Source organism: Mugil cephalus, chromosome 20, assembly GCF_022458985.1.
Source record: "Mugil cephalus isolate CIBA_MC_2020 chromosome 20, CIBA_Mcephalus_1.1, whole genome shotgun sequence".
NCBI classification, from domain to species: Eukaryota; Metazoa; Chordata; class Actinopteri; order Mugiliformes; family Mugilidae; genus Mugil; species Mugil cephalus.
Genome location: NC_061789.1, coordinates 3420036 through 3447003, shown reverse-complemented (window position 1 = coordinate 3447003; position 26968 = coordinate 3420036). Strand labels below are relative to the sequence as shown.

At 42.2% G+C, this 26968-nt stretch overlaps 1 protein-coding gene across 6 annotated transcripts in view; it reads left to right on the top strand.

The window, feature by feature from the left end:
- The first annotated feature begins 430 nt into the window (after positions 1 to 430).
- Positions 431 to 26968, top strand: part of ep300b (E1A binding protein p300 b) — a 35248-nt gene continuing 8710 nt past the window's right edge. The window contains exons 1-22 of one of the 6 annotated variants that reach the window (XM_047571164.1): positions 431 to 2474; positions 4285 to 4934; positions 5569 to 5748; positions 8002 to 8275; positions 10183 to 10296; positions 10381 to 10623; positions 11605 to 11710; positions 11811 to 11936; positions 12548 to 12665; positions 12773 to 12947; positions 13037 to 13114; positions 13732 to 13817; positions 13942 to 14097; positions 15232 to 15732; positions 15816 to 16067; positions 16146 to 16344; positions 16862 to 17013; positions 20322 to 20561; positions 21713 to 21801; positions 23727 to 23837; positions 26404 to 26460; positions 26564 to 26641. In XM_047571164.1, coding sequence (XP_047427120.1) covers positions 2381 to 2474; positions 4285 to 4934; positions 5569 to 5748; positions 8002 to 8275; positions 10183 to 10296; positions 10381 to 10623; positions 11605 to 11710; positions 11811 to 11936; positions 12548 to 12665; positions 12773 to 12947; positions 13037 to 13114; positions 13732 to 13817; positions 13942 to 14097; positions 15232 to 15732; positions 15816 to 16067; positions 16146 to 16344; positions 16862 to 17013; positions 20322 to 20561; positions 21713 to 21801; positions 23727 to 23837; positions 26404 to 26460; positions 26564 to 26641 — 4079 coding nt within the window. In that variant the 5' untranslated portion in view covers positions 431 to 2380. Of the gene's footprint in view, positions 2475 to 4284; positions 4935 to 5568; positions 5749 to 7998; positions 8276 to 10182; positions 10297 to 10380; positions 10624 to 11604; positions 11711 to 11810; positions 11937 to 12547; positions 12666 to 12772; positions 12948 to 13036; positions 13115 to 13731; positions 13818 to 13941; positions 14098 to 15231; positions 15733 to 15815; positions 16068 to 16145; positions 16345 to 16861; positions 17014 to 20321; positions 20562 to 21712; positions 21802 to 23726; positions 23838 to 26403; positions 26461 to 26563; positions 26642 to 26968 lie in introns of all 6 variants that reach the window. The other 5 variants (XM_047571165.1, XM_047571167.1, XM_047571166.1 and 2 more) reach the window with 5 other exon arrangements.

Below are 26968 nucleotides of genomic sequence, written 5' to 3'. Positions count from 1 at the left end.
ATTCTAATTTAGGTAATAATTTGTAGGATCCGGTCCAGTTGGTGGCGACAATGCGCCTCAGAACAGAAGAAGATTGAACCGTTTTAACAGTTTTAACGGTTTTAATCCGTTAATACGGCGTTTATTACGTTAATTTACATTATTTTCACAGCGAAATCATTGTTAAGATGTTTTGGCCGCTAATTATAAAAATAAAAAAAAAATAATTATAAATAAAATTGTTTACTTATTTATTTTGTCCGATTTAACCATTACTACCTACCGAGTGAACACGGAACCGGTTTCCGGACACTCCCGAACACTTACGAGCACTTACGAAGACAAAACCTCCCCACTTCTTCCCTCCTCCTCCTCCTCCTCCTCTTCACGCCTAATGTTGCTGTACCTCAAACCCTCCCTCCCCACCGCCACCCCCCCCCCCCCCGTATCAGAGGAGTAGAAACAACAAGCCGCCATTTTGTTTGTGCGGACAGACCGTCAGAAACGGGAGGAGATAAGAACCGAAGGAAGGAGCGACTCCGGCGACCGACGGCAGCCGCTCCGTGAACCACCACCGCGGCTACAGGAAGAGAGTCTCCTCGGTGAAAATCTAAACACACACAGAGAGGGACGGAGAAGAGGCATCGAGGCGAAGATAAGACGCCAGTGGAGGGAGTGAAAAACCGACTCGGTGACATATTTAAATATATATATTTATATATATTTATATGTATGTATGCACGAGAAGGAAATACTCCGGAAAAAAAAAAAAAATCCAAAAGGAAGGGGGTGTTTTGCGGAGCGGAGACGGGGGAGGAGAGGCGGAAGAGAGGCTGAAAACGAGAGGAGAAAACCTGCGAAAAAAAAAACATCAACATGAAAAATCATTATGAGTCCATCGCGGAGGAAGGAAAGAGCCCGCATAGACAATTATATAAATAAATTGCTACCGGGAAGAAGGGAGAGGTGGAAAGAAAGACGGTTTTAAAGAAGAAAAAAGGAGAAAGAGAAGGAGAAGGGGGGCTTCAGCCATCAACAAAGAGTCAATGAGAGGATTTTGTCAACCTGAAATATTTTTTTTTTTAGAAGAAGAAGGGGGGTGGGTGTCAAGATTGTTGTGCCGATCTTGAATCTTTTCCGCTTTCGAAATAGCCATATTTCTTTTTTTTTTCTTCATTTTTTTTTTTTTTTATTATTGTCGCTTTTCTTCCTTGGAAATCCTGGAGAGAGAAAAAAAATAATAAATCACCATCAAGAGGAGGATGAAAGAAAAACCAGAAGATAAGTAACATCCACAAAAAAAGATAAGAATAATAACTTAATTGGATGAATCTGATTTGCAATTAAGAGCCGTGATTGGCCCTGAAGTCTGCACACGTTTTATTTAGAGGATTTTTATGATTATTATTATTACTATTATTATTAATTGCCAACCGTGCATATGTGCAATACGGAGGTTGTTATTTTCTAAACCCAGTGCCTTTTGCATGGTCCACACACTTAAGTGCAAAGATTAATAAGCATGCAAAAAGGAAACGCATGGGAATCCGCAGTAGGTTTTTATTTTTGAAAGTCAGCAAGCGTGTGGCTCCCGTGTTCCCATCTTTCTGCAGAAGTTCAGAAGCCAATGCAAGTAGTTTTCTCTCTCTCTTCGCACCCCGAGATCCTCCACACACCGGTTGACTGCCTTCCTTTTATTTTTTATTTTTTTTATTTAGTAGTAGTGGTGGTGGTGGTGGTGGAAGGGGAGATGTCTGCTCAGGTGAGAGAGATTTTAAACGATCTCACAATATTATTAACTGTTGCATGAGAGAAAGAGGAAGAGGAGAAGCTGCTGAAGTTTTGGATCTATCTTTTTTTTTTTTGTCTTGCACAAGGAAGGAGACATTTTTTTTTTTTTTTTTTTAAAAAGAGGTTTTTTAATCCGCTAATTATGGCGGAGAGGACTGTGTGCAGCTGCAGGACGGAGGACGGATCCCGGGACGAGTTTCGTGTCGCAGAAGAAGAAGAGGCTACATGAGGTTGTCAAGAAAAAGGGCCGCACACGCTTCTCTCGCCTTTTCTCCGCCGACTCCACCTTCCCACCTCCTCCTGTTCAAATCTGCGAAGAAACAAAATCTCCGACAGGGGAGGAGGAGGGGGACTGATATCTGCAGAGAGGAATAAACCGAGAGAGAGGGAGAAGGGCTTGGAGAAAAAAAAAAAAAGAGTTCAACAGTGCTGTCCTCTCTCCCCTACCGTCCCCCCCGAGCGGTGGGGGGAAACGATTGGAAAACCTTTCTTTTTAAAGGGTGCAGGATATATATATATATAAATATATATATATAAAAAAAGAGGAGGGACTACGTTCGCCCTCCTGCTTGGATTTACACACATTTTTCTTTTTAATTCCGTCTAAAATATGGCCGATAATGTCCTGGAGTCCGGCCCGCCTTCAGCCAAGAGGCCCAAGCTGTCCTCTCCAACTCTCTCCGTGTCTGCCAGTGATGGAAACGGTAAATATATTGCATGCATTACTTACTTACATAAACAAGCTTTTTGCTGCTGTTAATGTGCTACTTAAACCCCCTTCTTCCAGTCCCGGAGGAGTCTCCTCAATCCCCATCCTCCTCCTCCTCCTGCTCCTCTTCTTCTTCTTCTTCGGTGAAGAAGTTGCACCACTCGAACTAAATCCGAGCTAAACACTTTTATTTTATGTTATTTAAAAAAAAAACGTGATTATACCCGTGGGTGTGCTTTTACAAAATGTCCAAACCCCGAGAGTTTCGGCTGCTAATGAGGAAACGTGATGTTGAAGCCGTGGGAGCAACTTGTGTTTTGATGGGTTAGCCTCAACAGGCTAACTAACTAGCTTGCAACTCTTCCAAGATCCACCTCCAAACAATGGAAGAGTCGAGTCACCCCGCTTTGCTTCCACTTCCCCCGACACTTTATAAAGTTAGTCAACCAAAGGGCGACGGCGCCGTTTCATTAAAAGTCCGGTTTTACACACGTTCAACTGGAGTAAAGTCGAATTTCCCGAATTAGCTCAAAGAGAAAGTGGCTAAAAGCGGAGCTAACTATCTATCTAGCTACCCCCCCCTCCTCCACCAGACCGGCTCAGCTGGGCTGTAAAATAAAATAAAACCCGTTTAACTTCGTGGTTTATGAGAGGAAACCTCAACGCGGACTGTAACCTTTTAATCCGCGTTGGTAAAAAGACACATTTCGAGGGTTAAATGTCGTGTTTTTGGACCGTGTTTGTTGTGTTGCGAGCTCGCTATTGTTCGACTCTTCATTAAGTTTTTGAGGAAACGAGCTGTAGGTGGAGGCGTTTAAATATATAAAAAAATAAATAAAAGCAAATCGGTGTTTCCCCCCCACTTCATTTCATTAAACGTGTTTTGTTTAGAGGCTTTTTTTTTTTTTTTTTTTTAGCTTCTCGCTCGTACCAACCATGTTAGCCTCAGAAGCCCATTCTTGTTCGCCCTCCATTGTCTGATTGAACCGTGACACTGCGCTGCAATTTTTTCACTCTGCAGAAAAAATACTTGAACCAAATGTGAATTTAAAGGTTTTTGCAGACGGGTTCATGTGCACAAACTGCACAAGAAGTTAATTTCCCCCCCTCCTCTAGTTGCATGCTGCATTTATTTACTCTGTGTTTGTGTCTGCACGTACACTAGCACACTAACACTTTTATTAAATAGCCACAAAAAGAGGCTTTGAAATTATGGACCGGTAAAGAGCATAGACCACTAATTTACCAACTAGGTCAGAAACTAAATTAATGAGAATTTCCAGCTTCATCTCTCTTTAATTTCCTTAATTAGCTGAGCTCCAAATGTGGTGAAGAAAAAGGAGCTAGGCTTAAAGTCGGGGAAGGGACTTTTAAAGGAGAATTTAGTGAGATGCCGCTAACGTGCCACTGTAAAAGCAGTTATCCGAAGGAAACGTGCAAGTTTGAGACTGTTATGTTTTTAGTTTAAAAGTCTAAAGTTAAATGTGCATCCCGGTGCAGTTGAGTTTCCCTCCCGTTTCACGCTCTCATGTTGTGTAGATGTAGCTCCAATGCACACATCCCTACCTCGCTGCTGCAGTGTTTACCCCTCTGCGGCTTCTCACCATGTCCCCACCGCGTCCACTCTCCATGCATGGCACCCCACCAAACCACGAGCCCATGCCCAGGAGAGAAGGCCCGTGAGAGGCGGCCCGCCGCTGCAGCCGGCTCGAGATTAAGTCAGCAAATGTCAACAAACCGAACAAGAGTTTCCTGGTTCATTCATCTTTCTGTTCCCCCCCCCCCCCACCCCCTCGTGCCCTCAGATTTCGGCTCCCTCTTCGACTTGGAGCACGACCTCCCGGACGAGCTCATCAGTTCCTCGGACCTGGGGCTGACGAACGGAGGGGACGCCAGCCAGCTCCACACCAGCCTCGGAGGGCTCGGCGTCGGGGTCGGAGGCCAGGATGCCGCCGCGAAACACAAACAGCTGTCTGAACTCTTGCGCGCCGGAGCCGCGTCGTCGGCGCAGCAGCAGCAGCAGCAGCAGCAGGGCGGCCCCGCTTCCAATAACGCGCCGTCCGGGGCTTCCATGGGGATGATGGGGGGCGTCACCCCCGGCGGGCCTCAAGGCATGCCCCCCCAGGGCCAGCAGCAGCAGCAGCCTGGATTAATGCAGCAGGTCGGGATGGTCGGAGGAGTGGGGGCGCTCAATCGGGCGGCGGCCATGATGGGTGCACAGAAGGGCAACGCTGGACCGCAGCAGCAGCAGCAGCAGCAGCAGGGGCTGATGGGGGGGCAGGTGGTGAACGGCTCGCCGAGAATGGGATACCCTGGAAGTGCAGGCATGGGTAACAATAGTAATCTATTGGCAGAAACCCTACAGCAGCAGCAGCAGCAGCAGCAGGGCGGTCAGCAAATGGGAGCCGGAGGTCAGGCGGGAATGAGGCCTCAGCAGCCCGGAGCACTGAGCAAGGTGGGTACACACTGTTTATCAGACAGAAAATAGACGTTTAGAGGGTTTTTAACGCAGCTGTGGTAAAATGTAAAGGTGCTCCAAGTCTGATTTTTTATGATTTGTAGCTGTAATGTTTTGTTTTATAGTAAAAAATGGGGGGAAAAAAATGATTGAATCCAGAAGTATCAGGGATTTTCCTTTATATAAAACATAGACGTGTGTAGTTTCATATTAGAGCCAGTTAAAATATATCGGGAGAAGGATTAATGAAGCAGACTTTGCAGCAGTTGCTGGTGTGATACTCCCGGTTTCTGGGGTGCAGGTGCAGACGAGAGTGTGGTTACGTGTTGGACTCGCAGCTGCGTCACAGTTCACTCTGTGGTATCGATGGTTAACCTCCCTGCCTGTCGATATCCCACATGACGGTTGTGATTTAGCTCTCAAGGTGTGACGGCGTTACAGCAAACAACTGGCGATGATTTAATCGAGGTGCGAGACGGTGGAATGAACTTTCTCCCCTTCGCGTAGTCATGGTTTGATTTTCCTGCCACCGAAAAATGACGAGTTGTTTCGCCGGAGGATAAAAAAAAGCCGATTTTTCAAGTCGGGTCTGTTCTGTCGATTTCTAATCCTGTCCTCCGCTCTTCTCCAGATGAATATGATGGCCAACGCGGGCCCCTATGGCGGTCCGTACGGCCAGGCGGCCGGCCAGGGGCTGCACGGAGCAGGGCTGGGCCCACAGCTCCAGAACAAGGCAGGTATGCCCAACAATATGGCCGCCCAGTTCAGCATGGACAAGAAGGTGCCAGCGGGTCAAGGGATGCCTGGCATGGTAGGATATATTTAATCTGTTCCTTATATTAAAAATAAAAAACTAAACTAAAACGAGACGCGTCATCCAAGTCTTTAGTCCTGAACGACTTGTGGGGAGTTGGGATTTCATTCAGATGCAAAATAAAAAGCCACATGTGAAACTAGAGTTAAGATATTATATTAAAATATTGTGTTAATACCAAAAATCAATGTGAAATTGTTTAGAAACTAAATTATCTAGTTATTTTGTGTACATATATTTATTCCGGTTGGTTTATTTGAGTTTTTTTCAGGCTCCTTGGCCTTAATTGCCCTCTGGATTCACATAAAGTTTATCTGAACCTGTAGCGTTACTCTGCCCTAGTTTTATTACAAATATCTGCGGATAATGTCCATCTGAGCCGCTCAAAGACGTCATATAATAAAAACCTAAATTCCCCACTAATCATTTAGATTCATTTGAAGACTTGGATCAAACGTCTTAAATAAAACCCAACCAGTCCAAAGTTTCTTTTTTTTTTTACATATATATATATATAACGGGATGCGGATGACTGAGAACCTCAACAGAAATCTAAAGTCGTCTCTACCGTACATTAACCTCACATTTAAACTCTTAAGGCGGCGTATTTCAGCCCTGCTTTACCTGTCGATACTTGTAGTTACTGGAATCATGGGATCAGCAGAACAAACTATCCTAGTTTCACTGAAGAAATTGTGCAATAATTCACACTTTTCAGTCATTCTGTGAGCAACTGTGACTTCAGACCCATCAGCCATTGTCTGGCTGTGATTTATCGTTCTGCATTCACATCCTGGTGTGTGTGTGTGTGAGAGGCTACATTAGCAATAACCGATTAACTAGCCTCATGAGAAGGCGCCTACACTTTGAATGTTGGTCAATGGATGTAAGGGTCTGTTCCTGTAGCCAAAATGTTGTGAGTTAAAGAGTTAAGAGCCACTTTAATGCTCGATGGAGACAGACAGATAAAAGCTCCTTTTAAGGACGTAGTAACCTACATACGTAGCCTACGTCGCTGTGAGACATTTCTACTTGTAGCTCCACCCAAACACTAGTCGCCGCTGTGTTTTTTTTTTTTTTTTTTTATAACCAGTCAGGTTAATTTGTTTCTACTTCCTGCTTTGTTTTCAACAATGGCGACTGAATCTTTCACAGAAATTTCCACAGAATTTTGCCAAAACCTCCTCAGTTACAGATTCTTTATTGATCCAAAACAATCAGTTTGAGGGTTGTGGTGATGGAGAAGCAGCTGGACCAATCACAGCCACATATATGTACGTTTCTGCGTTAGAGCCTCAGAGTCAAGTATAAACTTCCTATAATACTCGTGCATCAGCTGCATAGTCCTCCAACCCGTCGGATTCATTTAGTTGTAAATAAAGTCCATGTTGTCGGATGACGTGTGTCGCTGCGTCGTTTATTTGACCCGGTGGATCTTTGCTGGAGCAGAATCAGTTCCCAATGGAGAGACTCCAGATCAACTTCACCCCACGACAAAAACGATACGTGCTGGAGATGTTTAAAATTAAATTGGAAATTGGAAAAAGTTTGGGGGAAAAGGGATTATTAACTAAAGCTGAGCCTATTTGTCCTGATTCAGTATGAATTCACTTAAATACGTTTCATTTTCTAAACATTTTCACTAAACTATTCCACATTATTGTCCCTCACGTTTCACATCTTAGGTCCAGCTTTTCCCGGTCGTCGTGTACTTTTTAAATCCAATCTGCTCTCAGAGTCGTCTGCCATGTTGTGGATCGTACCTCACACGTATTTATTTATTTGTTCCATAGGATCCACGTTAGTTGTTCCCAATGAGCACTGCTAGTCTCACCGAGGTCCACATTAAAACTATACAATTAAAAGGAGCAAACAATACAAGAAAACTTAAATTAATCTTGACACTTTTCCTAGATAATCAGCTTAATACAAAACGAAATGTGTAACCATTTGTACATAAAAAAGAAAGAAATAACAGAAACGCGGCTCATTTATTCGAAGCTTGTTCCCTTGTTGCTTTTTGTTCTTGAATTTAGATTTTTTTGGCACGTTTTCATTGATTTCTATTCTAGTCTGTTGAGACCATAATAAGATTTCTAATGAGAGGATGAAGATGGTGCGTATTTAAACCCAGCTGTGTTATTTGTTTCCCATCTCAAACATTAATCTGATTGTATTCTACCATTACCACCTCCTCCTCTTCCTCCTCCTCCTCCTCTTATTACTCCTCCTCCTCCTCCTCCTCAGCAGCAGCCCGGATCAGTCGGCGGAGGGGCGGCGGTGGGAGGTCCCCAGGTCGGACTCAACGCCGTCGGGGCCGGACCCGGCTCGGCGCCCCCCACGGCGGACCCCGAGAAGCGGAAGCTGATTCAGCAGCAGCTGGTCCTCCTCCTCCACGCCCACAAGTGCCAGCGGAGGGAGCAGGCCAACGGGGAGGTGCGACAGTGCAACCTGCCTCACTGCCGCACCATGAAGAACGTGCTCAACCACATGACTCACTGCCAGGCCGGCAAGTCCTGCCAGGGTGAGTCTGATGGATTATGATGATGTTTTAACACTCGGTTTACATCATAAAACACCACGCAGGCCCCGGAGAGTCTGTAGCCGCTCTGGGCTTTTTTGGGGAAGTTTGGTTTTAAAACGAGAAACGAACAAAATGAACCTTTTATTTTTATTTTTATATTCTGTGGTTTAAAGGAGGAAAGAGAAAGTTAATATTAGACTTATTTTTCTCTCTACGAATGTGATTTAAAAAGTGAAAGTGAGAAACTTTTCTTTATTTAGTGCGTTTACATGCACAGATTGATTAATCTGTGCTCAAAATTCAACTTTCTGATGCAGTTTTTGTGCGAGTTTCCATGGAATAACTGAGGGGAACATGTTGTCGTCCTCCTCCACACTAGGTGGCGATATGTGTCTTTTCAGCAGGTTAATACACCCCCCCCTTCCTGGTTGACCTAATACGTCATATAATAATAATAAACAACTGGAGTGGTACATGCAGTACATCGGCGTAGGTACCATTCGGCCACATACAACACGAGTTTAATTTATTTTTCACAATATGTTTGGCTCGATAAAGTTTATTTATAAGTTTTAATTTCCCACACAAAATAAGACGACGGCACATTATTCATAAAAAAATAAAGTAATCCTTTCCTTCGTGTAGTAAGATTTGAGAAGTTTTATCCTTAAAAAGATTAAATAATAATACAGCAACCGCTAAAACCGCTAGCCTTGTTTTAGCTTCGACTTCTTCCTGTTGTCCAACCATTTATAAAAACTCAACGTCACCATCCCCAACGACTACGTGACATCAGATCTGATATCTACACCAGCAAACAACAACAACAACAACAAGATGGATGATGGTTCAGCTTTTTTTAATCTGCGCGCTACTTCTCGCGCAGATAAGATGCGATAAAGATCCGTCAGGTGGATCTTCTACCGACTGTTTACCTTCTAGAATAGAGTAGAAAAAAACTTTATTCATCCCGTTTCCTGTAGCTTGCACACAAATATACACACACATTAACATAAGTAGCTGCAGTAAGAGCAGTGCACATGGAAGATATATATAAGATTGTATTAATGTGTGCAAAAGAGTGACAACAGTGCAGAAAAACGAAATGCAACGTCACAATTGCCGCACAAACGTAGCGGTTGTGGAGCATGCACACACACGTTGTCTAGTTTAACTCCTATTAAGGTGTATACACGCCGGGGAAAATCGGTTTCCAGTCTCATTATCTGGGTGTCGCATAGGGTGTGTTTACATGTGCTTAAGTTGTCCAGTTAAAGTCAGATTAAGGCAATAATTCAGTTTATTTACGTCCATGTGAAACAGGAAGTAGTCTTCATCACCTTGAGTTTGCAGGTGTCTCTGGTCCAGGTCGTGGCTCATTATGTTCAGCTTCTCTAGATTCACAACACAAATAAACTCAGACATAACTTGCCTAAAAAAAAAAAAGCGTACGTGCTATGTTTAGAGCAACAGAGAAGCTTTTCAATCATTAACTGATGGAAACTTCTTCACCTACAAAAACTACAAAATAAATCAAAGACGATCTTCTTTCTTCATTTCTTTTGTGTTTTCTAAAAGTCTAAAACCAAAACTTGAAATACCAGAAAGTACACAGACCGTAGCGGTTCTCTTAATCCGTCTTGGTTTTTCCACCGTTTATTTTATTATTTCTGTCATCATGACTTATCTTCTCCTCGTTGGACTGAGATCTCTCTCTTTTCTCTCGTCCAGTCTCCATCTGTTCGTAGTTTTATTCCTCTGAATGACTCACACAATAACCTTCTCTGTCTCCCCCCGTCTCATTATTCATCTCCCTCCTTCACTCCTGTCACTATTTCTCACTTCAATCGCCCTCTTCCTCTCTCGTTTTCACCTCTTCCCCTTTTCTTTTCCGCTTCCTCCTCCAGTGGCGCACTGTGCCTCGTCCAGACAGATCATCTCTCATTGGAAGAACTGCACGAGACACGACTGTCCCGTTTGTCTGCCGCTGAAAAACGCCGGAGACAAGAGGAACCAGCAGTGTGAGTGTCGAACCCCCGACTGCCTCTAAATCGGATTGAACACTTTTTAATTTCGCAACTTATTTTGTATTTTTCCCTCCACAGCTCTAGTGAACAGTGCAGGCGTTGGTTTGGTGAACTCGTTGGGTTCAGGTGTGCCGGGCGGACAGTCCAACGCCCCCAGCCTGAACCCCCCCAACCAGATCGACCCCAGCTCCATAGAGAGGGCCTACGCTGCCCTCGGCCTCCCCTACCAGGGAAACCAGATGCCACAGCAGCCAGTGCAGGGCAACATGTCCAACCAGGGGCTGCAGGGACAGGCTGGGATGAGGTCCCTAAACGCCATGGGTGAGTTTGGTAATCGCATGTTTAGAGGCTAACATCGGTTCTGATGATTTCCGCCTCTTGACATCCTCAACATCAACACGAACCAATTTGAGAGGGGCCTTCAGTTTCTTAGAAGTTCCCCCCGGGTTCCTCTAGGACCTCTCGGATTATTACAGAGTCTGACTGTGGATTATTTGTAGCCTCTAAACTCTTTTAGAGGTGGTTTTCTAGCTTTTTCCAGCCTGATGAGCAACAACAACGACTCTGTTTCTGAGCTCCTCAGAGAACTCCTTTAGTCCTTTTCCATCACGCACTTCAGCACAAACATGTGTTGTGAAGATCAGACTGAGACAAATGCTTGATTTATTTAAAACTAAACCAGGATCTGAACACTTTGACTCCAAATGGACCTGAAATTAACTTGTAATCCTCACTGATATGTCACTTTATTGGCCAAATGTACAATGTACAGAGGTGTTTTACCTGGTGTATCAGCGCCATATAACATTAAATAAAAGTTAGAAAGAAGAAAAAACTATATATACAATTTAGAAAGATAAAAAAAAAAAAGCAAGATATGGCTGGCGGGCAGAATATTTCAGTTTCATTAGTTTGAAGGGATTCTCTTGGTCTACTTTCAGGATCTGTGGGAGAATCCGCTGATGTTTTGAGTCATTTTTTTTATGCAGAAGTGTAGAAAATCCTGAGGGATGTAGAAACAGTAGAACCATTACCACAAACTTAATATTACATTCATTTAAATTAATTAAGTCTTCCACTGAGATCTATGTCCTCCTGTTTTTTTTTCTTTGATGTAATGTTTTCGTTGCGTCTCTTTCCTTTGTAGTTTCTTTATGTTTAGCCGACATGTAACATGTAACTCTGTATGACTTGATGTGGGACTCACCTTGTTCCCACTTTGCACTAAACACAAACCTTTAAGTATCACCATACGCAGATGACATGTTCCTTTATTTTTCTTCTTTCTTATCTCTTCTCCAGGAGGAAACTCGATGGGTGTGAATGGTGGGGTGGGGGTTCAGGCCCCCAACCAACAGTCCAGCCTGTTGCCAGACGCCATGTTGCACAACAGCATGACTGCACAGAGGTCGGTCTGCTCTTCACTGCTTTGAGTTTTTGCTCTCGTAGAGGTTCAGAAATCTTAACTCCTCGTCCTCCTCCTCCTCCTCTTCCTCCTCTTCCCTCAGTTTGATGAGTGACGGTGTGAACCTGGGCTCCATGCCCACCGCCACGCCTCCTTCCGCTGCAGGCATGAGGAAATCCTGGCACGAGGACATCACGCAAGACCTCCGCAACCACCTCGTCCACAAGCTGTGAGTCGGTTTGTTTTGTAATAAAATGCACATGCATTTCTAATCCTGTTGGTTTTTCTGCCGGGTATTTAATTACAACTTTTCTTAAGAAACTGTCAGACAGTTGCAGCCGATACAAAACGCTGCTGCTCAGAAAAAACAAGCTGAACATATCACCCCAGTGTCCCAAAGAATCAATTTCAAACTACCGATGCTGACTTATAAAAGCACTTAATGATCTAGGCTCTAAACACATCCCTCTACGAACCGTCCAGACCTCTAAGATCGTCTGAATCTGGTCAGCTCTCTGTTCCCAGAGTCAATACTAAACATGGGGAAGCAGCTTTCAGCTATAACGCCTCATATATCTGGAATAAATTACCCATCGATTGCAGGCAGTCTCCAACTCTCAGGCTAAAGACCTTCCTTTTTGTGCATTTGCTTATATACCCAATGTTTTTATTCATTCTTTTTATCGTATTTTTATTAATTTCGTTGAATATCGTTGCTGATTTTGTACTTTGTTGCTTATTGGTTGACACTGACGTATCTTGTGTTTAAATGTGTGTGCGTAAATAAATTGCCTTGCCTATAACTTTATGTTGGTGTGGGGGTTTTTGGTGTGTGAGCAGCGTGCAGGCCATCTTTCCCACGCCGGACCCGGCAGCGCTGAAGGACCGGCGGATGGAGAACCTGGTGGCGTACGCTCGCAAAGTAGAAGGCGACATGTACGAGTCGGCCAACAGTAGGGTAAGAAACGCGGAGAGCGCGAATAAATGTGGCCCCCGAGCGTCGGGTTTTTATAAACATTTACGTTGTAACATCCTCCTGCTGCTGCTGCTGCCGTGACCCTTCAGGCTGAGTACTACCACCTGCTGGCGGAGAAGATCTACAAAATCCAGAAGGAGCTGGAGGAGAAGAGGAGGACGCGGCTGCAGAAGCAAGGCATGATGCCGGGTCAACCGGGCCCCGGCCTCCCACAGGGGCCTCCCAGCATGGGACAGCCGCCCATGCCCCCGGGTCCTCCCCCCAGTGAGTAAACACCTCCACAGCACCAATGGCAAACAAACAAAGAAATAAGCACGAAACTATAATGAAGGATGATTTGTTGTAACTCGTAGATGGTCCTCACGCTGACCCGGCCATGGTCAGACCGGCTGCACCGAACCAGATGGGCAACAGGATGCAGAACCCAGCGGGTACGTCTCAAATTTAGCACCGTTAGCATGATACCTTAGGCAAAACGCTATTCTTCCTGGGGTCCACACAAAATAAATAAAAATACAATACAACATGAAATAAAATCAAATCTACATCATACTGAATAATATGCAAAAAAACAATTATTAAGCTTTGTACTCTTAGTCTTTGTCATTGTAATAGGCAACATGTTCCAAACTGACGACTATCACTGATTTCTTAAATGCATTAGAATTTGGTAAAATGGTTAAAATGAACCAATTCTGACAAGTGGAGTTCAATTAATCCATTTATATAAATAATATGGTGCCTCTGAAAAATGAAATGACTTCTACTAGATCTTTCTTAGCAGCATTCGACTACACAACAGTTCAGTAATAAAGACTAAAGTGCCTGAATCACCTCGTTTCACACGTTAAATCCTAATTACTGATGAAGAAAACGTTTAACTTTGGTTTTGCCTGCAACATGAAGTTAGTTTTAGAAATGTTTAAGGCTTGTTGAGCAATCGAACTTTAAAGAAATGTGATTTAAGTCAGATACGAGTGCCACAAACCACATGAATCTAGTCACCTCTTAGTTTAACCTCTTATTTATTTATTTCGTCATCTTTCAGGAATGAACCAGTTCGGGCAGATGGGGATGCAGCCGATGGGTCAGAGGTCGACGCCGCCTCTTCCTCTCAATCCTCCGATGAACCAGGTCGGTACCGCGGCCGTTACGTTGATGCCAGTTTATCAGAAACACCAGCGAATTCAGTCTAATATAAACTGTCCTGCTCTAAATCTTCTCCACATGAAACAATTCTCTTCTGTTTTGTTTCCAGATGGGAATGGGACAAGCAGCGAGGATGGGTCAGCCCAACGCCACGCAGCTACAGAACCAGTACCTCCCCCAGGGCCAGTTCCCCGGGTCCAGCCCTGGTCTTGGTTCTGGTCCTGTTGGCATGAACCAGCCAGGAGCGCAGACGCCCGGGCCGCCGGTGAGAGCCTCAACAGAACCACCTGCACGAGTTTAAGACCCTGATGTTTGTAAAGTTGGTTCGGGTATTGGCTTCACGATAATTCATCGGACAAACTGAGTCAAAAAACTTTTATTAATCCAAATTATCTATGTCCAGTTTATTGCAGTTGTATAGAAAAAGTCGCCCCCCAATTTTTCTTTTTCTTTTAAAATCTATATTGTATAAGAAGAAAAAATATCGCAATATATTGCCAGGTCGATATTTTTTTCCAAACCCCTATGGTAAAAGCTTAGTAAAGTGAATAAAAGTTTAATAATTTAGACCAAAACATTTTCTGGGGTAGAGAACACACAGTACGAGCTTCTGTCCCCAGAGAAGACGAGGAACTTCCTCTTTTTTCCACTTCCGATATGTGGAAAATACTCTTTTGTTTAAGGCGACTCAGACTTGACTTAAACATTTTTTTCCTTTTTTTTTTTTTTAACAAATAAACAGATATAAATGTCCTGAATTACTTATTAATTAATTTATAATATAACAAACCCTCTCCTGGTTCAGTCGGTGCAGCCAGGATTATAACACTTAACGTAAAACAAATAATAAAGGATCTGAAAAGTAGCTTCACTAGCTCGGTTTATTCAAAATGAACAGCAACCAGCTCTTTAGAGTGGTTTAGTGCTAATAGGAATTTAAAATCCAACTTAATAAATCAATGGCTTCACTAGCTCAGTCAAACATTTAAGAAATATGACAAAACTTCTCCTGGTTTAGGATAATAACACCTAATGTGAAATAATAAAACAGTAGCTTGACCACCTTCATCAAACAACATGTAAACATAAACATGTTTTTGACTGTAGCGTCTCTGATAGGACAATTATGAATATTATTTAATATTGGTTCATTTATTTATTTGTCTTAATTGTGTTTATATTATTTAAATTAATATTCTCTTCAACTTGCACGTCACAAAAATGCCTTAAAAACAAAAAGGCACTGTTTTTGGTCAAAGTTTTCGTTTTTAAATCAGGTCAAACCTTAACGATACTCATCCCTATTTAAGATCAGATTGGCAAAGAAAATAAATATATATCTCCACATCCTTAAACAACAGTATCTTCTTCTTCTTGACTAATTGTTTGTGTCCTGTAGCAGAACCAGATGTCGACGCCACCCTCCCACCCGGCCAGCAGCCCTGCGGCTCAGTCCGCCTCCTCGGCTCCAGGCCCCGTGGCCCCCGGAGGCTCCATGAACTCGGCGGCTAACGCCGGCGGAGCCGGGCCCCTCCCCAACCTGCCTCCATCCTCCACCCCCACCCAGCCCAACTCCTACCCCCACTGCCCGCCCATACGGACAAACTCGCCGTCGCCGGCTCGCAGCTTGACGCCTCAGCCGCATCAGACGCCGCCGACGTTACCGCGGTCCCAGACGCCGCAGCCGCAGACGCCCGGGACGCCCCAGCTACCCCCTCCTCAGCACCCGCAGCAGCAACAAGCCTCACAACCACAGCAGCAGCAGCAGTCGTCGTCGGGGCAGGCGGTGAACTCTGAGAAAGCCAATCAGCATCCACAGCTGGGGGGCGTGGCTTCTTCGGGTCCCCACTCGAACCAGACGTCCTCGGTGCCGACGCCGTTACAGCGGCCGCAGACGCCGGTGAGATTAATTAAGAGTTTAATTAACGCCGATCCATCCTCTTGTCTCCACACTTAACTACATCCCTGTGTGTTTTTATGCAGATGACTCCGAAGACTTCTCTGGGGGCGGACGGCGGCGTCTCCTCTCCGGCCTCGGTCGCCAGCAGCATGAATCCCAACTCCCAGCTCGCCCCCAACGCCGAGGGTCCCGCCTCCACCCAGGAGGACGGCAAAATGGAGGTGAAGAAGCAGCAGCAGGAGGATGAGGAGGATGAAGGAGCCGAGAGCCAAGGAGAAGGCAAAGGGAAGATGGGGAAGGGTCAGTCTGACGTGAAGACGGAGGAGAAACCAGAGGTGAGGTCGTCTGAAACGATCACATTTAATGTTCAGGGAGGAAACATCAAATACCAACACGAGACCTGTGGCTTTCAGATCAAGAAAGAGAAGCTGTCGGGAGACGGGTGTAAAGGCGAGCCCATGGACACGTCCTCGTCCTCCGTGTCGACGCCGTCGGTGGCGACGAGCGAAGACAAGAAGCCGGAGGTGAAGAAGGAGCCCAAAGAGGAAGAGGAGGGTTCAGGGTCGGCGGCAAACAGCAGCTCCCCAGCCAGCGCTCAGAGCAAGAAGAAAAGTAAGAGTCCCGCCACAGGACGTCCTTTAACGAAATGAAGTGTCCTTCCACTGGAGGTTTAACTCGTGGGTCGGGACAGACAGACACTTTGACATGTCACTTTATTAGCTCTGTAGCGTTTAACTCAGAATAATTAATTATTTAAAGATTAAAAACTGTTGAGCAGGAAAGAAAACTATATTTGGGTTGTCATGGATACAGACTCCCAATACAAGTGCCTCAGTAATAACACGCAAACACAAACAGAGGCGCATAGAAATATTCCCAGTAGCTTCATTCATGCTACATATGAGTAGTAATAGTAATAGTGTTGGGTTTAAAATTAATACGACTGTTAATGCTGCTTTCATTGTCGTTTTCTTGGTTACTTTTTGTAACCCTGGGTTCTATGAGTAGAAGACATAAAGTTACACCAGGTTTAGTTTTATCCCACCTTAAATTTTTAGGCCTCCATTATCGATACCCGCATCTATATCGGGGGGGAAAATGGTGTGAACATTTTTTTTTTCTTTTCCAGTCTTTAAGCCGGAGGAGCTGCGTCAGGCTCTGATGCCCACCCTGGAGGCTTTGTACCGGCAGGACCCTGAGTCCCTTCCCTTCCGTCAGCCGGTGGACCCCCAGTTACTGGGAATACCCGTACGTATTCGAACTAGTAACAAAACTAACCTGGTAAGGGACTGCACTGGCTGCCATTTTGCTTCCACTCCTCTGAAAACTTAGCTCCTTTTTTTTTAATTTATTTATTTATTTATTTTTTAATTTTATTTTATTTATCTAGTCTCCATCTTTTAAATATTTGTTTCCTTTTCGTCATAGTTGCCATGTTTGATAACTTCATTTTTAATTTGCTGTTTTTTCGTAGACTTTGTGTCACATTGCATGAAAGACGGAAGATTTTAAGTGTTTGTCATTTGTAAATCAAAGCAATGACTCTTATGAACAAATGCAAATCAAGACGTTAAAAAAAAGGAAAAAAAAAACCTAATCCAATCACCCTTCCACGCCTTTATTAATTAACGACCTAATTAATTACATACACTTATAAGATGCGACACATTCTGCAGTTCATGAGCCAGTTGCTTTCATTTATCACTTTATTTTGCTTTATTTTTTACATTTTAGGTTTTTTTGTTTGTTTTTTTTAATCATTGTAGTTTTCCATTGCTAGCTTTCTAGTTCAGTTCCTCACCAGTAGTAGTGTGACAGTGTCCAGGTGGGCGGTGTGCAGAGGTGGGACGAGACCTTTTTTTAAAAAAAATTATCATAATATAATTTAATAAATACCTTTTCACCACTTATGTTTTAGGTTTAAAAGCGTAAAACTTAAACCTGAACCCGGTGGGATTTATTTATAAGCGTGAATCTGATCTGTTCATGTTAATATGCGGCTCCATTCAAAGATGAGGGTCTGTTTCCTTGCTCTTGTTGCCATGGTGACACCGAAATGGACCCTTCTCTTTGAAACTCACCTCTTCTTCTTTTTTTTTTTTCCTCCTCCTTTTCCACGCCCTCATCTCGGCTTCTTTCTCAAACGATGCTTTAGTTTCGAGAAAAGACGTCTGGAGACGGGGAACAGGAAATAAAAAAAAATAAATAAATAAAATAAATAACATGAGAGAAGAGTCCGTCCCCTCTCACATCGGCCTCACCTCGCCGCTGTTGGCTTTAACTCCTGCCACCACGTTGCCACTCGCGCTGCTGGCGTTGTTAATGCTTAGAAACAGTAGATCTCTGTCTGTTGCCTGTTGCTTTTGCCACTGCTCTGTTCTTCTTGGTTTTGCACCCTGATCTGGAGGCCTGGAAGCTTTTCTTTCAGACCTGGGCTTCAAAAAAAATTAAAAAAAAAAACAATCTCCAGCATCTGTGGCTAAATCATAATAATTATAATAATGATGGTACTAATCAGATGGTCTGGGCTGCTTCAGTTTGCAGGATGATTATGCAGGGTTTCTGCAGAGTCTTAAAAGGTCTAAAATCTGGTCATCGCAATTTAAGGCCTGAAAATAAACGGAGGGTATGAATGCGTCAATGACGTCACTTCTGGCCCTGAGTGGCAAAGACGTGACGAAATGTAAACGTAAATACAACGAGAGCCGGGAAAATGTTTTGGTGTTACGATATTTATTATTAAAAACTGGGACAAAGTCAATTTTAACAATCTTCAGCAGTTTTTTCTATGAAATATCAAAGTAGGAAGATTTTTTATCAACTGAGTTGATTTACAAGCACCGGAGTGTGACTACTGAGAAATTAAATAGTGTAATAATAATAATGATAATAATAATCTTGAACCAAAATGAAAGAAATTTCTTTCGGCATAAAACACATTGATTCTGACTGTTAGAGTGTAGGTGTTGCATCTAAGGGTTAAAGTCTGGGGAACCCCATAGAAAGGAAAAAGATTTTATCTATTCTCAAGAAAGCTAAAGTTGCTTTTCTACAAGAAACGTATCTTTCCATCATATTATTCTATATATCACAGCTATTTTTATTAAAACATCGAGCCTGTTCAAGTTAGAAGAATCGGGCACAGAACCAAACGCTGGGTTTGTTTTGATTACAGGCGATTAAAGATACGATAACTTTTCTAAATGTGTGTGACGGATTAAATTAAGGAACCGGACTCGACTATGATCCATACGTATTATTACGATTCATTATTACACAGGATGAGATGTTATAAATCCCTTGTGCCAAGATCTGAGGTAAAACACATTTAGAAGCTGAGTCCAACTGGAAAAAACGACCAGCAGGCTAACAGTTAGCTACCAGCTAGCATCCAACAGTGATGGGATACGTGACCAACACTTCTCACCTCTGCAGAACACATTTAGAAACCCAGTGCAACTGGAAAAAAATAAAAACAAAGCCGGCCAGGCTTAGCCGTCAGCTACCACAAGGACACACCAGCTAACTAGCCTAGCCAAGAGCAGCCAACATACTAGACATAGCCAAATGCTATAGTTATACTAAAGTATGAACATTTGGTACTTTATACAACTACTAGGTACTAGTTTACCCCCTTATCTGGAAAACCCGTAACCCTAGCCTCAGTTTCACTTAGTTAGTTCAGTTATGATAAATGTAGCTAAATACAGATGCTAACGTTGGCTAGCTGTATTAGCAATGCAAAACGTAACTTTAAAAAATACAGCATTAATTAAATGTGAACCACAACACCAGGTTTCTGTGTCTGGATTCCTGTTGTTTCTGCTAATGTAGTGATACATTTATCTATCTTATTTTTATTATTTTTATTTGGTTTTACAATTTAGACGCCATTAAAGCCTATGATTTAAACTAATGCTGCACTTTTTTTGCCACTCGGCGGCCGTAACCATGGAGACTTCGGCCCGCTGTGACGTCACATCCATACCCTCTATACGAGACGTAAAACTTCAAATGAGACTTTTCCGTATTTTGTGTAAGTCTTAAAAAGTCTTAAAAAGTCTTAAAAGGTCTTTAAAAAGTCTTAAAAAGTCTTAAATTTGACCTGATCACACCTGCAGAAACCCTGTTATTGTTTTATCACATCTTCAGCAGCTAGTCTCTAAACTGGAGGAGGGGGGACGGGGCGGGTGGGGGGGGGGGGTCCAGACAGACTTGTGGCGTCTCCTGGCCCCTGTTCACAAATAGGGACTTTTATTTTTTTTGTTTGTTTGTTTGTTTGTTTTTTGTTATTTTTTTTTTAAGAGTAGGGTGCAAAGCAGAGAGCTGGAGGGCAGAAGTTGTCATGTCTCTCTGTTTGCACGCGAACCTTCTTCTCTGCAGCGCTCAACAACATTGTCCCCCTGCACCCTCTTCTCTCCCATCTCTGGTCCCACCTGGTCGACGCCTTCGTCGCACACGACGGAAACAACGACGGCTTCCACCTTCCTCCCTGTATCTCTCTCAACTCCTCCTCCTCCTCCTCCTCCTCCTTCTTCTTCTCTCCCTCCTCCTCTACCCCTAATCCGGGCGGCTCCCCCCTAATCCAGGACTACTTCGACATCGTGAAGAACCCCATGGACCTGTCGACCATCAAGCGGAAGCTGGACACGGGACAGTACCAGGAGCCGTGGCAGTACGTGGAGGACATCTGGCTGATGTTCAACAACGCCTGGCTCTACAACCGCAAGACGTCCCGCGTCTACAAGTACTGCTCCAAGCTGGCCGAGGTGTTCGAGGCGGAGATCGACCCCGTCATGCAGGAGCTGGGGTACTGCTGTGGGAGGAAGGTGAGACAGAACCGGAGCTCGGGTTTTTTAAAATTTCGCATCCAGGTCCAACTTAAAGCCATTAGCCACTTAGCTTAGCACAAAGAGCAGAGACTGTGCTGAACCCTGTAAAGGGTAATGTAAGTATGGAAGGTGTGGATTTGATTTTAAACGTTTCTACGTCTGGAAAAATGAAAAATGGAAACTAGTGTAAAATATTCATGTTTTCTGAAACTTAAAATTACAAATGTCTAAAACATTTACATAGGTCGATCTGTTTTTTAGGCAAAACATATCTACGAGAGATATCATGATCTCATGTGCAAAAAAATGTGCACCACATTCAAATGTTGCCCTCATGTCCATCTACTGAATCATTTATTAAATTCAGATTTTTTGGCACTAGAAATAAAAAGGAATATTGAGAGTTGTTATTGGAACTAGAAGAATTAGAATAATAGGAGTCAAAAGAAGAGTTGGTATAAGAAGAAGAAGGTGAAGGAAGGTTGGAAAAAGGTCTTAGTTTATTTGTTTGAGCTACATTATGTAGCTTTAATCTTCTGCATATATATTCAGATTAATGAAAATAAACAATTTATTTCTATAATACCCAAATATTTACTCAAATGCCATAAATTTGATTCTTATTTATTTATTTATTCATTTATTTTTAATAAGTCTGGAAAAAGTGGAATTTTACAGTATCAAATGTGTAGGAACTCTGACTTTAACTTTCCTCTGCTTGGTTTATGGGACAGCAGCATCTTTTTGAACCAATCAGAGCTCTGTACTCGGGTTTTATTTGATGTGATGATGTAATGTGTAATTTCCTTCTGATTTCATTGGTAAAAGTCATCATAGGATTCAACGAACACATTTCTTCAAAAACAAAAAATAAGAAAAAGTTGGCTTCGCCTGAATGTTTTAACTGTGTGGTCACTTTGATTCCTCAAGAACAATAACACTCAGAGTGATTCTGGCTTTTGTGGTAGAAACTTCAGAGTCTTGGCTTTTAAAAGAGACCAAAACCACAAATGAGCTCCAAAATGTTCAATTTACTTCGTCCTAAATAGTTTTTTTTTCTTCTATAAAAACCTGTAATGATAAGAGGTTAAAGTTCACTCATCTGTGCAAAAAAAAACAAACCAATTTTCTTCTCGTCTCTGTTTCAGTACGAGTTTTCCCCCCAAACTCTTTGCTGCTACGGGAAACAATTATGCACCATCCAACGCGACGCTGCTTATTTCAGCTACCAGAACAGGTAAGATCTGTCGCAATTCAAACACCTTCACCTTCGATGTTCAGTGACGTCAGATACGTCCGTGTTTTTATTCTGCACATTGGTTTATATTTCCTGTAGCTTCAATCAATCACAGAGGAGTTATAATTTGGCCTCGAGTGGTTACCCTGGCACCATCTCACACCTCCATAGTCACCGTTCTGTTTTTAAAAAGCTGTTTTTATTTATCTACTTATTAAATCTCATTACGTTGTCGTTCATAAAGTGGGCTCCCGCCTTTGTTGTTTGTTTGCACCACTGGCTCCGTTCAGACCTCACGTTAACATCCCATCATAACTGACCTGCTGAAAGTACCGGTGTGAACACTGATCTGGTGTCAGTCCACATGTGGACGTGGTTCAGGACACGTCTGTGGAAGAGGAGTTTAACTCACTCATTCAACCACTGGTAGAAATAATCACGATGAACGAGTGACGTCTGTTAATTAGTAACAAGCGGCTTTTAAAATATTCTGTGAACTAACTGAAGAAGTGGAGTTAAGTGTGATTTATTGTCTCTGCTTCAAACGGCTCAACAGTAAAAATGACTTTATGGATGTTTCCAGGGTTCGTTTATGACCTGATCTTTATCTTTTAAATAACTGAACTCAGGGTGGAGAACGATAAATAAACAACCTTCACTGAGAATAACAGAAGATTTCCAAAATACACCGATCAGCCACAACATTAAAACCACCGACAGGAGAAAATAAGTTCTGCTGGGAAACTTTTGGACATGTAGCCACCACCTAAACCAAGACCAGACACCCCCACCAACATAGCAATGACACTTCATGATGGCAGCAACAAAAACACTTTAGGAACAATTAAATACAATACAAACAAACATGAAGAACAGGAACCCTCTGAAGGCCCATGTCCATTCTCTGATGAGACACTAGAGGGACCTACTCAGTGTTAGGACGGTGGTCATAATGTTATGCTTGATCGGCGTGCACACACAAGCTGTTCATGGTTCTGAAGCAGCAGCAGGTAGAGACAGCGGCTGACGCTGATCAGTTCTGGTTCAGGATCCATTTTAATTCCAGGTGTGAACACAGGTGCTTAAAGTTGGTCATTTGTGATCAGACTGATGGATGTTAATACAAGGTTTGAATGGGGGGGGGGGGGGTTGTTGTTTCCCCACTGAGTAAATCTACACTGAAAATACTCCACGGCTTCATTTTCTGGTATTTACTACTATTTACACGAAGGAGTGGGGAGTGGTGTGAAGAAGAAAGGTTCCCACTTTATAAATGAACATGAAGGATGATGGGTCCCTGTTGCTTTACCATTTTATTTATTTTTTAATTTATTTTATTTTATTTATTTTTTTTCCTCATCCAACCTTCTCATGTTTGGAGACTCCTCACTCCCCTCCTCCTCCTCAGCTCCTAGTGGTCTCATGTTGCTGTAATGTTGTTATTGTTTACCACTGGACGTCTGACGCTAATCTTTGCTTTGCCTTGGCTCTCTGTCCTCTGTTGGTTGTTGTTCACATCCTGTCCCACCCCCCGTCCCCTCATCCTCTGTCCCTCCATTGTCTCCGTCTGACCTGTAACGATTTATTTCACGCTTTTTTAATATTCATTTCCCCATGTCCCTTCCCCTTCCCTTCTCCCTTCCCCTTCCCTCTCTCCTTCCTTTTTTTTTAACGCTTGTGATGTCTGCATTGGCCTGCTTTGGTGTGACCAATCATCCACTACGAAAATTTGCGCGCAAAATCAAAACACCCGCCCACACAAAAACCCTGCATCACGATTGGCTGCTGGCGACGACCCACCTTGCCCTCTGCCTCCTCCTCCTTCCTGTGTGTGCGCCCCCTGGCCCCGCCCCGCCCCGCCCTGATTGGCGGCTGCTTCTTCGTGCCCTCTCTGTGATTGGCTGTGCTGATGACGAACGGTGTAGTTCACCAAAATATGGGCTTCTTGCTGACAGGTACCACTTCTGTGAGAAGTGTTTCAACGAAATCCAGGGCGAGAGTGTGTCCCTGGGGGACGACCCCTCTCAGCCTCAGACGTGAGTATCTTCGCACTTTTACCTTTGTCTACTTCCTCTTAGCGCACAACACGCAACAGTCTGTATGTAAATAAACATTATGAACGTAAATAAACTATTAGGATTCTTCTTCTAACTCTTCTTCTTTAACTTCTTCTAACTCTTCTTCTACTCACGCTTCTTCTAGCGTTTCTTCAAAGTCGTCGTCTTTTAACTGCGAACTCTTCTAATTTTTCTACTCGCGCTTTTTCTAGCTCTTCTAACTTCTTTTATATACTTATTTTAAATACTACTTCTAACTCTTCCTCTAGCTCTTCTAACTTCTTTTAAATACTTCTTGTAACTCTTCCTCTAATTCTTCTGCTCACTCTTCTTCTGGCTCTTCTAATTCTTTTTCTAAGTCTTGTTCTTCTTTTAACTTCTAACTCTATTAAATTTTTCTATTCACACTTCTTCTAGTTCTTCTAACTATTCTTTTAAATTCTTCTAACTTTTAACTCTTCTGTCTACCCTCCTATTTCTTCTAACTCTTCTTCGACTAATGCTTCTTCTAGCTCTTCGTCTTCTTTTAACTTCATCTAACTCTTCTTCCTCAAACGCATATTTTTCCAACCTTCCTTCCTTCTTCTAAGTTTAACTTCTAACTCTTCTTATACTCAAGCTTCTTTTTGCTCTTCTTTTAACTTCTTTTAACTCTTCCTCTAATTCTTCTATTCACACTTCTAGCTCTACTTCTAACTTCTAATTCTTCTAAGTGTTCTTCTAACTTCTAACTCTTCTAATATTTCTATTCACGCTTGTTCTAGTTCTTTTAACTCGCCTTTTAGCTTCTTCTAACTCTTCTAATTCTTCTACTCATACTTCTTCTAGCTCTTCTTCTAACTTCTTTTAATTTCTTCTAACTCATCTTCTAATTCCTTTTCCAAGTCTTTTTCTTTTAACTTCTAACTCTAATTTTTTTTACTCATAATTCTTCTAAACTTTTTTTTTTTAACTCTTCTTCCTACCTTCCTCTTTCTTCTAACTCTTCTTCTAACTCTTCTTCTACTAATGCTTCTTCTAGCTCTTCTAACGCTTATTTTTCCGACCTTGCTCCTTCTTCTTCTTCTTCTAACAACTCTTCTTCTGACTCATATTATTACAACTCTTCTAGTTCCAATAAGACACTTTCCAGTGTCAAAATCTGAATTAAATAAATGATTCAGTAAATGGAGAAAATAATATTCTATAATAATGTAACAAATTTAACAATAAAGAGCTAAAACTAAGAGATTAGCAAAGAGTTCTTCTCCAGATGAGCAGCATTTTTTTCTGTCCTTTTATTGCTCATTTGAACTTAAAATATTCCCATTTTATTTCCTCTTAGGTAACTTTTAGATAAGAAAAATAACCAGTATTTGGTATTATCGCCCATACATTCATCTTTTATCAGCTTATTGCAGCTGTTATGGACGATCTGAAGTGCCAGCACATTTAGCATTAAAAGGCCGATGTTATAAAAGTTATATTCTTGGTCATGCATTTACTTCCAGTGTTCCTCTTTAAAAAAAAAATGACCTTGTTCAAGTTTGATAAAAGCTTTTATCAGCTTATTTAAAGGCTCGTTGAAGCTACATGATATAGAGGACGCGATGTGAAGAATCTACAGCTGAACATTATATAATAAAATTAAATGACTGAAGAGCTGAACCTTTAGATTAAATATTCTTTAAATTTTAATTTCCCCTATTGACAGACTCGTGTCCAAGTTCATCTTTTATTAACTTGTTCAATGTCTTATATTAAACTATAATATACAGACGGCCGATAGTGCCAAAATTAAATACATTTTATTAAATCCAACAAAAAAAATATTCATATAAATTGTGACATAAATTAATACATTTCCTTGATATTTACATTTGCATTAATTTCTCTATACATCTACATTCCCCTTTATTTTTTTAAATGTATTTATTCATTTATTAGTGGGTTTATATCTATATTATTTTCCCTCTTTAAACCATATGAAGCATATTTTGTTTAAGTTTTAAACTCTTGACTTCCAGTATTCTGCTTATTATTTGCCTTTAGGTAGTTTAACATTTGAAAAATCACCGTACCCCAGGATCTGATAAGATAAATATTTTTACTGAACTCTTAATCACCACAATTTTATTTGATTTAGCTTCTTTTTTGTCATAAATGGCATTTATTTATTTTTTTATGGTTGTTTTTAGGCATTTTATTAAAAAAAAAAACTGTTTATGAATTAACCCAGAGAATAATCTTAATTTGTCATGACACTGATTAGTTAGTTGAAACTCTGATTTTATAGACTAAACTGTTAATTAGTTATGATAATCGTGGCTTACGGAGCGTTTATCTGCTGAGTTTGTGGTTAACTGATATAAAAGCAGCTCAGACAAAATCATGAGTACTTTACTCTGTTTCATTGATTTCTTTTCTCCAGTAGAAGCTGAACATAATGCGTGCGCTGGTAAAAATAACGAGCTGATAGACGCACGTTGAGCATTTATTTTTCTGACAGTCTCCAGAGAAAAACGCATCGATTACAGCGGTTTTATTGTCTGATATTTTCCCTCAGGTCCATCAATAAAGACCAGTTCCAGCGGAAGAAGAACGACACCCTCGACCCTGAGCTGTACGTGACCCACTTGACTCGTTTCATCCAAGTCTTAAGACGCTTCCTCGTCCATATTATCGTTATTAACTCCATTTCTGCCCTTTGTATTCTCTCCGCTCAGGCTTGTGGAATGTACCGACTGTGGTCGTAAAATGCACCAGATCTGTGTCCTGCATAATGAAACCATATGGCCTTCGGGGTGAGCCAGCACATACGCTCTACGCTCTCATGTTTGCGTGACGAGGTCTAAGAAAATAAATCTGTGATCCCTGAAATCTGTAAAAGTGCTGGACCGAATACACACGCACACTTCTGTTTAAGATTTTATGTTTTTTTGTGTGCAAATCCCTCCAAAGTTTGATCTTCCTTCTTGTGTGGCCTGCTCATAATTAAAAGACGTAAGCAGAGTCATTACGGTTGTTTAAATAAAAGACGGCCGACATGAAAAGGCCCAAATAATTCCTTGATTGAAGCCACTTAGTCACTGTCTTCTGTGCTTATTGTGCCAGAGCTGCTGCTAACCTGC